This window comes from Salmo salar, chromosome ssa03, assembly GCF_905237065.1.
Source record: "Salmo salar chromosome ssa03, Ssal_v3.1, whole genome shotgun sequence".
NCBI lineage: Eukaryota > Metazoa > Chordata > Actinopteri > Salmoniformes > Salmonidae > Salmo > Salmo salar.
Genome location: NC_059444.1, coordinates 30,493,187 through 30,506,726, shown reverse-complemented (window position 1 = coordinate 30,506,726; position 13,540 = coordinate 30,493,187). Strand labels below are relative to the sequence as shown.

The 13,540-nt window shown below is 42.2% G+C and overlaps 1 protein-coding gene across 1 annotated transcript in view; it reads right to left on the bottom strand.

Moving 5' to 3' along the window:
* LOC106599720 (tensin-3) overlaps positions 1-13,540 on the bottom strand; it is a 78,501-nt gene that overhangs the window by 9,834 nt on the left and 55,127 nt on the right. Inside the window, exons 15-20 of the mRNA XM_014191019.2 lie at positions 13,352-13,481; positions 13,136-13,219; positions 4,535-4,676; positions 2,489-3,057; positions 555-641; positions 232-363 (exon numbers count right to left, since the gene is read on the bottom strand). Of these exons, the coding sequence (XP_014046494.2) occupies positions 232-363; positions 555-641; positions 2,489-3,057; positions 4,535-4,676; positions 13,136-13,219; positions 13,352-13,481 (1,144 nt within the window). The remainder of the gene's footprint in view (positions 1-231; positions 364-554; positions 642-2,488; positions 3,058-4,534; positions 4,677-13,135; positions 13,220-13,351; positions 13,482-13,540) is intronic.

Genomic DNA, 13,540 nt, shown 5'->3' with positions numbered 1-13,540 from the left:
AAAGGCGACATTCTGTACTGTCATCTCATATAAAACATTTGATTTCAAATCCAAAATGCTGGAGTATAGAGCCAAATTTAAAGTTGTAGCTTCACTGTCCAAATAAATACATAGAGGAGTGTAGCCTATATGGGCTTCATCAATCATCATCCTACTCCTATGTCCCACATCAAACAGGAACCGGTCTGAACCTAAAGCTCTGCCCCCTTATCTCTCTCAGCCAATGCCTACCTTTCTTGCTCTGCTGCAGGACTGAGGGAGGGGGTGTGGCCACCTTCATGGCCAGCCCATAGGCTCCTTTGAAGGAGTGGCTGTCCCGTACTATGAAAAATCCGGGCTCCGTGTCCTTCAGGACTGAGATAGCTGAGAGGAGGAGGAAAGAAGGAGGAAAGGAGAAGAGAAGGACACAGGAAGACATTTTAGTGACGGTGTCACAGAGGAGTGTGGAAACTGTCAAAATCTCCCAACACTGTCAAAATGTTGAAGAGCATTATGTAAATTTGGCAGACAAAATACTCCTGGGAGACAAGACACATATTTCCTAATGTTTTTACCTTGGTCCCTGGAGATATCAGGCTTGTACCAGAATTTCAATGTGTCTTGCACAAAGTTTACAGTCACATGCTTGCTGGCTAGGACATCTGGAAATACAGTATCACAAACACACCAGATGTTAGCCAATGCACAAAGACCTCAGGCATTCAATCACTGTAACCAAGTTCAAAAGACATCCATATGTGGCAAATCCGAATTGACCCAGAAAACTCACAGGGCAGTACCTAAAGGATACAGTACATACAGTGTCAGGAAGACGTATGTGAACCCTTTGGAATTACCTGGATTTCTGCATACATTTTTCATCAAATTTGACCTGATCTTGATCTAAGTCACAACAATGGACAAACACAGTGTGCTTAAACTAATAACACACAAAGTATTGTATGTTTCTTGTCCATATTGAATACATAATTTAAACATTCACAGTGTATTTTTGAAAAATATGCGAACCCCTAGGCTTATCTTTTCCAAAAGATAATTGGAGTCAGTCAGCTAACCTGGAGTCCGATCAATGAGATGAGATTGGAGATGTTGGTTAGAGATGCCCTGCCCTATAAAAAAACTCACAAAATTTGAGTTTGCTATTCACTAGAAGCATTGCCTGATGTGAACCATGCCTCGAACAAAAGATCTCAGAAGACCTAAGATTAGAATTGTTGACTTGCATAAAGCTGGAAAGGGTTACAAAAGTATCTTTAAAAGCCTTGATGTTCATCAGTTCACAGTTAGACAAATTGTCTATAAATGGAGAAAGTTCAGCACTGTTGCTACTCTCCCTAGGAGTGGCCGTCCTGCAAAGATGACTGCAAGAGTACAGCACAGAATGCTCAATGAGGTTAAGAAGAATCTTAGAGTGTCAGCTAAAGACTTACGGAAATCTCTGTAACATGCTAACATCTCTGTTGACGGGACTACGATACGTAAAACACTAAACAAGAATGGTGTTCATGGGAGGACAACAAAAAAAACATTGCTGCACGTCTGAAGTTCGCAAAAGAGCACCTGGATGTTTCACAGTGATACTGGCAAAATATTCTGCGGACAGATTAAACTAAAGTTCATTGGTTTGGAAGGAACACAACACTATGTGTGGAGAGAAAAAGGCACAGCACACCAACATCAAAACCTCATCCCAACTGTCAAGTATCGTGGAGGGAGCGTCATGGTTTGGGACTGCTTTGCTGCCTCAGGGCCTGGACAGCTTGCTATCATGAACAGAAAAATGAATTCCAAAGTTTATCAAGACATTTTTCATGAGAATGTAAGGCTATCTGTCCGCCATTTGAAGCTCAACAGCAGTTGGGTGATGCAACAGGACAACGACCAAAAACACAGAAGTAAATCAACAACAGAACTGCTTCAACAGAAGAAAATATGCCTTCTGGAGTGGCACAGTCAAAGTCCTGACCTCAACCCGATTGAGATGCTGTGGCATGACCTCAAGAGAGCGGTTCACACCAGACATCCCAAGAATATTGCTGAACTTAAACAGTTTTGTAAAGAGGAATGGTCCAAAATTCCTCCTGAACGTTGTGCAGGTCTGATCCGCAACTACATAAAACGTTTGGTTGAGGTTATTGCTGGCAAAGGAGGGTCAAACAGTTATTAAATCCAAGGGTTCACATACCTTTTCCACCCTGCACTGTGAATGTTTATACGGTGTGTTCAATAAAGACATGAAAACGTAAAATTGTTTGCGTGTTATTAGTTTAAGCAGACTGTGTTTGTCTATTGTTGTGACTTAGATGAAGATCACATCAAATTTTATGACCAATTTATGCAGAAATCCAGGCAATTCCAAAGGGTTCACATACTTTTTCTTGCCACTGTAGAACAGAACTGATTACCTTCTTTACAGTATTGTACCAACCCAAGCCATTGGCTCAGATAAGAAGTGATTGGCTATTATCTGTGTAAGTAAGAGGGTTACCTGGCAGAGGTGAAGCGGTGCCCGGCATCTGTGTAGAGGCTGAGAGGTCAGGCAGGATGTTGGGAAATGGGATACTGAGGGAGCTTCCGCTATGTGGGCTGGAGAATCCGCTAGGGGCTGGGGAGGCTGTGCCCAAGGAGTGCTCCCCGTCCGACTCCCTCCTCTTCTCAGGCAGCAGTGGAGGCAAGGCCCCCTGGGCCTGGATCTGCTGCAGCTGCGGCAGGTGCTGGGTCCGGATGGTGCCCAGCCCATCCATGGAACCCATAATGGACAGGCCCCTCTCCATGCCTCCGTTCCCCAGTAGAGGAAAGGCAGAGGGTGGGCAGTCGGCTGCGCCATAGCCCCCCAGGCCTAAGTTGTCTTTCTCATCGAAGCTGTGCGTAAGGCTGTGGGTGAGGCCATAGTGTGCCATGTGGCTCTGCTGGCTGCCCCGGGGGGAGCTGTGGGCGTTGGGCACAGGGTGAGGGTGGGGTTGGGGGTGCATGGGAGGGGAGTGGTGGCCATAGTCCAAGGACATGGAGTGGGGCAGGAGGGCTCTGTCCTCTGGCCAGGGCTGACCCATGGAGGGGCTTGAAAGAGGAGGTAGAACACAAAAATTAGAAGATCATCAAAAACACCTCTCTAATGAAACTCTATGACCATTATGTATTTTCAGAACATGTAGCCTATAAGCATAATTAGCATCTGCTAAAATGTAAAACGTACATGTACAGTACCAGTCATATTTTTACTATGTTCTTCATTGTAGAATAATAGTGAAGACATCAAAACTATGAAATAACATATATGGAATTATGTACTAACCAAAAAAGTGTTAAACAATTTGAGATTCTTCAAAGTAGCCACTCTTTGCCTTGATGAAAGTTTTTCACACTCTTGGCATTCTCTCAACCAGCTTCATGGGGTAGTCACGTGGAATGGATTTCAATTAACAGGTGTGCATTGTTAAAAGTTAATTTGTGGAAGTTAATTTGTTCATTCTTAATGTGTTTGAGCCAATCAGTTGTGTTGTGAAAAGGTAGGGGTGGTATACAGAAGATACAGCCCTATTTGGTAAAAGACTAAGTCCATATTATGGCAAGAACAGCTCAAATAAGCAAAGAGAAATGACAGTCCATCATTACTTAAAGACATGAAGGTCAGTCAATCAGGAACATTTCATGAACTTTGAAAGTTTCTTTAAGTGCAGTCGCAAAAACCATCAAGCGCTATGATGAAACTAACTCTCATGAGGACCGCCACAGGAAAGGAATACCCAGAGTTACCTCTGCTGCAGAGGATAAGTTCATTAGAGCTACCAGCCTCAGAAATTGCATCCCAAATAAATGCTTCACAGAGTTCAAGTAACAGACACATCTCAACATCAACTGTTCAGAGGAGACTGCGTGAATTAGGCCTTCATGGTCCAATTGTGGTAAAGTAACCACTACTAAAGGACATCAATAAGAAGAAGAGACTAGCTTGGGCCAAGAAACACGAGCAATGGACATTAGACCAGTGGAAATCTGTCCTTGGTCTGATGAGTCCAAATTTGAGATTTCTTTTTCCAACCGCCGTGTCTTTGTGAGACGCAGAGTTGGCGAACGGATGACTATCACAATCACAATCCCCCGACCTCAACCCAATTGAGATGGTTTAGAATGAGGTGGACCGCAGAGTGAAGGAAAGCATCCAACAAATGCTCAGCATATGTGGGAACTCCTTCAAGACTGTTGGAAAAGCATTCCTCGTGAAGCTGGTTGAGAGAATGCCAAGAGTGTGCAAAGCTGTCATCAAGGCAAAGGGTGGCTACTTTGAAGAATCTAAAACATAAAATATATTTTGATTTGATTAATACTTTTTTCTTCACTACATGATTCCATATGTGTTATTTCATAGTTTTGATGTCTTAACTACATATTATACAATGTGAAAAATAGTACAAATAAATTAAAACCCTTGAATGAGTAGGTGTGTCCAAACTTTTGACTGGTACTGTACATTTTGAATAAACATGAGCTGGGCCTCTAATAATTGTGCGAAAGGGTTGTATTTGATTGGCTGTACCTGTCTGTCCGTTGTGGCATCCCACTAATGAACGCCGAGCGAGAGTAACCAAAGGACCTATGGCAGCTGGGGGAAGAGTCTGGCAGGCACTCTTCTGCCGACTGGGGAACATGACCAATCATCTCTAAGTAACCTCTGGGCTCTGTGGGGGTGTGAGAGGGCATATATATTACAAATTACACATATAGGATATTACATTCAAGGACTAGGGATAGAATGCACTAAACCTGTCTGTTGACAGACCCTCCAAAATAAATCACATTTCATCCAGTTTCTCCAAAACATCTGGATATTACATGAACAGAAAAAGAGCAGAAATCTGTTAACCATAACTTTACGAATTTCAGTCACATAAAAGTGCTGTCCCCCCACGTGAGACATATTAGAGTACATCCAATAGTGAAGAGAGCAGTCAGCAGTGGAGTTAAACGATTCTCCAGTCAGTCTGCTGGTGGTTCAACAGTACAGCAGCAATCCATCGCTCTGTTCAGTACGGAGCCGATTACTCTGCCTAGCAGAGCCCCCCGACATAATTGAATAAATCTTTTATCACTGATATGGAGGCACTGACAGGTGCCTGCCCCCAAAACCTGAAACCACATGTTTCCAGTCCACATATTCCACACAGCTTAGTGACTGACGGATGTTTCCATGGGTTACCAGTTATCTCTATGGGAATGTGGAGGGCAAGGCAGACAAGGAGACGAGAGAGAGGGGGACTGGTATCTTTTTGTCCCTCGCCCCTTCTATTGACACTAGTACTTTCACTGAGAAAATGTTAAAAAAATGGTGGGCCACCAGATTTCTCGACCCGCTGTAACCATGGCACGGCTGAATGCGGTGATTCTATATGCAGTGCGTGCTTGGGTAAAGTGGGCACAGTGGGGGAACAGATCAGTCTGGGGATGCTGTGACTCTCACAACCCCTCTGACACAGATCACTATGTCACTATGACAACAGTCACTGTGTGTGAGTATAACCCCAGACATCATCACTGCCATTCCTCACCAATGACCCACAGTCACGACGGGACGGCACAACTCTGCCAACTACTCAACTGAATTTGGAACAAAAACCCTATTAATGACTGTTTTCAGAGGAAGGGAACCACAGAAGGTATTTATGGCATGTCTGATTATGTCTCTACACTCTAAACTATTGTTTAAAGGGGCAAAAGCGAATTCCCTGCCCCTGTTTCGGTAAAAAGCTCAGAGATGGGGCTGAAGAAATGTAACCACTCTCAAATTCATAGACAGAGCTATGGATGCAAGGACTGACCATCCATGATGTCAAAGTTATAGTTTTAACCATGTTTTGAGGCTGTACAGTGTTTGTTTACATTTACTTTGTTTACAAATGGAGTAAAACAAGCTCATATTTTGGGTTCTGATGGAGTACGAAAGTTGAACTATTAATGCTCATGAGGCAATTATTAGTTATATTCTCCAATAATTAATCAGTATATACAAGTAATTTAAAAGTCCAATAATGGATCCAGCATCTGCAGATTGTGCCTTTAAGATAAATGCCAGTACATAATAAATCTCTACATCAGCAAACAATTCACTTTCATTGCAGCCACATAAAAACAGCATGATCACTTTGCTCGTTGTATATATCATTCCTTCGAACAACTATCTATATGCTCTCCTCCTCTCACCTTTTCCCTTCTCTTGTGGACTTCAGTACACAAAACATCAGCCGTTGATGTCAAATTGTGATTGAGAGACTGATGAAGTGTGTGCAGCCTGCTTTCCATTGTGAGAGCATGGGCTCTCAAAAAAATAAAATCTGGTTGTTTTTTCTTTGGATTTTCTCCTACCATATCAATTGTGTTATAGTCTCATAGATTATTTTAACATTTCTACAAATTTCAATATGTTTTCTATCCAATGCTACCAATTATATGCATATCCTGGCTTCTGGGCCTGTGTAACAGGCAGTTTACTTTGGGCACGTCAGTCAGGAGGAAATTGAGAAAAAAGGACCCCAGCCTGAAAATCGCTCAACACAGAATAGTGCACACTTTCTTGGAAATCGTTTGGAGAAAAAATCATTTCTATACTTTCTATTTTATTCAGCCTTTTATTCAGCCTTGTTTAATTGTATTCTTCATACTATAAAATATTACAAATAACACCACGGAATTCTAAGCAAATCTGGTTTGTTAAAACCTGTTATGGCTTGATCCCGTTAGCGGGATCGATATGACGACAGCCAGTGAAAGTGCAGGGCGGCAAATTCAAAATAACAAAACTCTCATAACTAAAATTTCTCAAACATACAAGTATTATACACCATTTTAAAGATAAGATTCTACTTAATCCAACCACAGTATGCGATTTCAAAAAGGCTTTACATTAGATTATGTTAGGACAGCGCCTGAACAAAAAAAACCCTACACAGCCATTTTCCAAGCAAGGAGAGGCGTCACAAAAAACAGAAATACAGCTAAAATTAATCACTAACCTTTCATGATCTTCATCAGATGACACTCCCAGGACTCAATGTTACAAAATACATGTATGTTTTGTTCGATAAAGTTCATATTTATATCCATAAACCGCATTTTACATTGGCGCATGATGTTCAGAAAATGTATTCCCACCAAAACCTCCGGTGAAAGAGCACAACGATTTACAAAAATACTCATCATAAACGTTGATCAAATTTACAATAGTTATTGATAGAATTGTAGATACACTTCTCCTTAATGCAACCGCTGTGTCAGATTTTAAAATAGCTTTATGGCGAAAGCACATTTTTCAATATTCTGAGTACAGAGCTCAGCCATCAAAGCAAGCTATACAGTTACCCGCCAAGTTCTGGAGTCAACTAAACTCAGAATTAGTATTATAAATCTTCACTTACCTTTGCTGATCTTCATCGGAATGCACTCCCAGGACTCCCACTCCACAAGAAATGTTCTTTTTGTTCGAAAAACTCCATATTTATGTCCAAATACCTCCGTTTTGTTCGCGCGTTCAGATCACTAATCCAAAGGCATAACGCGTGAGCGTAAAACCAGAGACAAAAGTCAAATAGTTCCATTACCGTCTGTAGAAACATGTCAAATGATGTTTACAATCAATCCTTAGGGTCTTTTTAACATAAATCTTAGATAATATTCCAACCAGACAATAGCGTATTCATTACAGAGGAAAAAGAAGGGGTGGCACACCTTCGTGTGCGCGAGGTAAACAACTCACTGGTCCCAGGCAGTCCACTGATTGACTGAGCTCCTATTCTCTGCCCAGTAACAGTAGAAGCATGAAACAAGTTTCTCAAGGCTGTTGACAGTCAATGGAAACCTTAGGAAGTGCAAGATGACACCACAGACACTGTAGTTTGAATAAGGATTAGATAGAAAAACTACAAGTCACTTTCTTGTTGGATTTCTTCTCAGGTTTTTGCCTGTCATATGAGTTCTGTTATACTCACAGACATCATTCAAACAGTTTTAGAAACCTCAGAGTGTTTTCTATCCAAATATACTAATAATATGCATATCTTCGTTTCTGGGAGTGAGTAGCAGGCAGTTTACTCTGGGCACGTCAGTCATCCAAGCTACTCAATACTGCCACCATCCATAAGAAGATAAATTAATTTGTGTAGCCCACAGCCATATGGCCAAGCTATATCAAGGCCTAACATAAGGACAACTCAGAGTATGCTGTTCTGTTCTTCTGAAATAGACTACATTTTCTTCATATCATGTTTCTTTAGACCTTATGTGATGGGGTAGGCTCTATTAAATTGATTTATTAGACTTTTTAAAATGTAGATGTTCCAAAGGTCTGCATCAGTGGCTTATTATAGGCTATGTGTAGAAGCCAGGATATGCTAAATGTGTTTGTTAATTAACGGTAAAGTACCATGAGACCGACAGTTATTTGCTTGACCGTCAACGGCTGTGACCGCCACAGTCCTAATTTATGTCAACTTCTGAAGGACGTCCTCCAACCTATCAGAGCTCTTGCAGCGTGAAGTGACGTATTATCCACCCAATCAAAGGATCATAGAATGAATCTAGTACTGAAAGCATATGCTACAGCTATCACTGCCATGCATAAAATGTGGTGAGTGGTTTACTCAAAGAGAAAAATACAATAGTTGAACAGTTTTGAACAATTTAATTTCTTCCAAAAGCAAGGAGAGGCAAGAGAGAGATATTTGCTTGTATTTTTTTTTAACTTTCACTAAGCTAGCAAATGCAGCTAGCTAGTTTTGCCTACTCAAACAGAGAGGGATGCTATGTTAGCTAGCTGGCTATGGATATCCAACACCGGAACTATGCCAAGTCAAGGTAAGCTTTTGGTTTTATAAATGTATTATAAATTCTTCAGTAGTGCAAACACACAATTTCATCAGCTGTCGGGTAGCTGGTCTCAGACGATCCCGCAGGTGAAGACGCCGAATGTGGACGTCCTGGTCTGGCATGGTTAGACGTGGTCTGCGGTTGTGAGGTCAATTTGATATACTTCCAAATTCTTTAAAACAATGTGGGAGGTGGCCTATGGTAGAGAAATGAACATTACATTCTCTGGCAACAGCTCTGGTGGACATTCCTGCAGTCAGCATGCCAATTGCACTCTCCCTCGAAACTTGAGAGTCGGGACATCTGTGGCATTGTGTTGCCACATTTTAGAGTGACCTTTTATTGTACCCAGCACATTTTAAAAAAATGTAACATTTTATTTAACCTTTATTTAACTAGGCAAGTCAGTTAAGAACAAATACTTATTTACAATGATAGCCTACCCTGGCCAAACCTGGACGACGATGGGCCAATTGAGTGCCGCCCCATGGGACTCCCAATCACGGACAGCTGATGAAACATGGGACCAACACTTTGCATGTTGCATTTATATTTTTGTTCAGTGTATTATATTCAGCCCAAGGGCACAATGGCCACTTTGGCCACAAAAGGCATATCTTTTTTAGAAGACATTACGGTGGGGAAATTCGAGGCCTGGTGAGAATATTATCAACTGACTTAATTTCTGCAAAAACATTCAGAAACCTTCTCAGGGAAGCTCATCTGCGCGCTCGTCGTCTTCACCAGGGTCTTAACCCGACTGCAGTTCAGCATTGTAACAAACTTCAGTGGGCAAATGCTCACCTTCGATGGCTACAGGCATGTTGGAGAAGTATGTTCTTCACGGATAAATCCCAGTTTCAACTGTACTGGGTAGATGGCAGACAGCGTGTATGGCGTCGTGTTGGCAAGCGGTTTGCTGATGTCAACATTGTGAACAGAGTGCCCCATGGTGGCACTCTGGTGGCAGTGGGGTTATGGTATGAGCTATGGACCATGAACACAATTGCATTTTATCGATGGAAATTTGAATGCACAGAGATAACATGACAAAATCCTGAGGCCCATTGTCGTGCCATTCAGCCGGAGCCATCACCTCATGCATTATTATTTTCTCCCCAATTTCATGATATCCAATTGGTAGTTAAAGTCTTGTCCCATCACTGCAACTCCTATACAGACTCAGGAGAGGCGAAGGTCAAGAGCCACGCGTCCTCCGAAACATGACTCTGCCAAGCCTCACTTCTTCTTGACACACTGCTCGCTTAACCCGGAAGCCAGCCGCATCAATGTGTCGGAGGAAACACCGTCCAACTGGCGTCCGTGTCAGTGTGCATGCGCCAGGCCTGCCACAGGAGTCGCTAGAGCGCGATGGGAAAAGGACATCCCGGCCGGCAAAACCCTCCCCTAACCCGGACGACTCTGGGCCAATTGTGCGCCGCCTCATGGGTCTTCCGGTCACGGCCAGCTGCGACACAGCCCTGGATCGAACCCGGATCTGTATTGACGCCTCTAGCACTGTGATGCAGTGCCTTAGATCGCTGTGCCACTCGGGAGGCCCGTCATCACCTCATGTTTCAGCATAATAATAATAATAATAATAATTATAATAATAATGTCTCAAGGATCTGTACACAATTCCTGGATGCTGAAAATGTCCCAGTTCTTCCATGGCCTGCATACTCACCAGACATGTCACCCATTGAGCATTTTTGGGATGCTCTGCATCGACAAGAGCGTGTTCCAGTTCCAGCCAATATCCAGAAATGTTGCACAGCCATTGAAGCGAGTGGTACAACATTCTACAGTTCACAATCAACAGCCTGATCAACTCTATGTGAAGGAGATGTATCTCGCTGTATAAGGCAAATGGTTCTCACTCTAAATACTGACTGGTTATCTGATCAACGCTCCTACCTTTTCCTAAGGTATCTGTGACCAACAGATGCATTTCTGTATTCCTAGTCCTGTGAAATCCATAGATTCAGGCCTAATTATTTTATTTCAATTGACTGATTTCCTTTTATGAACTGTTACTCAGTAAAATCGTAGAGATTATTACACGTTTATATTTGCGTTTATATTTTTGTTCGGTGTAATTATAATTCCCTTCTCCCAGCTACCGTGCTCCTCTCACTCACATGGCTCTCTCAGATATCTCAATTCTTATTAGCCAATGCCCATCACTTGATCTCTGGTCCTTCTCACCGCTAAGAAGTAGGCTACAAGTAATGACAGATACATCGGGGACGCAAATGCGCTCGTCCCTCTTATCGAATTCCGAGGCGCATATTGATTTTAGAACTGTCCGCATGTAGCCTACTTTTTGTCAGCCAACAAAATGAGTAGGCCTAACTAACAGCAAAAACACTAGCCTATGTCAATCAACTATCCCACATAGTACATTGACCTTTTCTATTGGTTAACTTGTCCTTCTGTGCAAGAAATAAATATTCCAAACATTCTTCGGGACAGTTGTGGGATGCAATAGACCCCAAATTAATGCTACTACTAGCATCAAAAAAAGGTTTTAAAGCAATGAGGCTGATGCAACAGATCAGAGCGTTTAGCTTAAAATGTTGATAAACTATTAGGCTATATCTTCACGTAATAAACGCAGCAATGCGCACACGGCAGTATGCTCAAAGCGCAAATGTTCCAAAACGCAATCAATTAGCTGGAAAACACTGTTCTCAAAAGTGACCGCAAATGTGATTATGCATGTAATACTTTATTTTAAAGTTGCATTGTTATGGTGAAAATCCTCTTCCCCAAACTTGAAACTCAAGCGTCGCCTATGTATGACTGTTGGGCTCTACACCAGTTGTAAAGCGGATTAATGTGCTTCATTCACTGAGGAGGATGGTCCTCCCCTTTCTCCTCTGAGGAGCCTCCACTGATACAGATGAAGGATCTTAATTTGAGCAACCTTATACAGGAAAACTTTTCTGCAATGCAGGACATTTTAAACTTGTATTATACTTTAGGTTTAAAAAGGCTTCTGAAGTTTGTAATTTCCACAAATGTCAGACTTGAAATGTATCAACCCCTACAAAAATGTCCATTCATTATAATCAACATAATAATTCACAATTCCTGTTGCTGCAGAATTATTTTCCTGCTGAAGCAGACTGGTTCACATTAAGATCCTACATCTGTATAACTGGGTGTGTTCCACCACTGAAAAACATCTAAAACCACAGCAAAACTTCTACGGACAAACAAAAAATGGAACTGTTTCAGAACCTGAAGGCTTTGACACAATGTGCTATAAAAGACTAACTTTTCAGGACTGAAACCACACAGACGTTCTCCAAACCAACCATGGGAGGAGAGAGTCTGGTATTGAACCCCCAGGGAAGGGAGGCAGTCCGTGGCTTTGTTTAGTGCACTGCCTCCAACCAACACAATGTTCTCAACTACAGGTCAGGGATCATACATTTGTTATGGAATGTGACCAGCAATGGTGCATTACCACAAGGAAAACAATTGCATCAAGACAAATAACTAGATATAAACACATAAACATCATGTACAGCTTACAGGGCTATGGTCGATTACATTCCGAGAGAAGTTCTCATGATGGAGACAGTCTCGGAGGAGGAGTCTAAAGCAGTTGATAAACAATGAACAAACCCAAAGGTTCTCATCCCTGTTCATACCCTTGTACTGTCTGTCACTGGGTCCCTCTCTGTCTCCTAGAGCTTCTTCTCTCACTCACTCACTCACTCACTCACTCACTCACTCACTCACTCACTCACTCAAACACTCACTGACTCACTCAATCACTCACTAACTCTCTTTCTCTGTCACCTATACTCTCTGTTGTTAATTAAGTGAGAGATTAAGTAAAGAGGGAGAGGGGGATGAGAGGGAGAATGAGTGGAATAGACGCCATCACTTCCAACGTGTCCACTTCCCTACATAGAACATTTACTATGAATTGTTTCACTGCCCCATGGTCTGGCTCCTTCAATCAAATGGTTTTGTCAATGGTCAAGTGCCACATTATCTATTCACCTCACAATGGCCTGACATTTCAATATATCTATTCACTTTATTTAGAGACTAGTGGTATTTCTATGAGTGATTCTATACTCGAAAAATATAAGTATTTTTTGAGTAACAGCTGTATTCCATTGTGTTAAAGAATATATTTCAACATTTATCTCACTTCATCTGAATGAAGAATGAATGAATGAGAATGTCAGTGCGCTGTGATACACACAGCTTAGAGCCTACATTCTCCAGAAGTACAGTACACATTGCCACAATGACCTACCATGCTCCGTCCTGTAAGCTCCGTAGGATTGCATGCTGGGAGATGGAGTTTGCCTCAGGTGAGTGAATTCCGCCATGTTTTTCACTATGGAAGCATAGAAGAAGAGATGAGGTTTAAAATTCAGTAATTCAGCAACGATCACGAGAGCCACCATATGAACACACACACACACAAACCCCTGGGAAAAGACACTAGGACAATAACGGAGGCTCTTACCATAAGGTGTAGGGGGAGAGATAGGGAAGGCAGGAGTAGGAGTCATGTCACTACCAGCCTCCACTCCACTGTCCATCTTTGGACCCTGAGCTCTGTAGTCCACACTGTCACTCCTGAACAGCATGCCATGCTGTAATACAAAACACACAGACGGAAATACACACACACAGGAAAAACATGCGTGTGAAC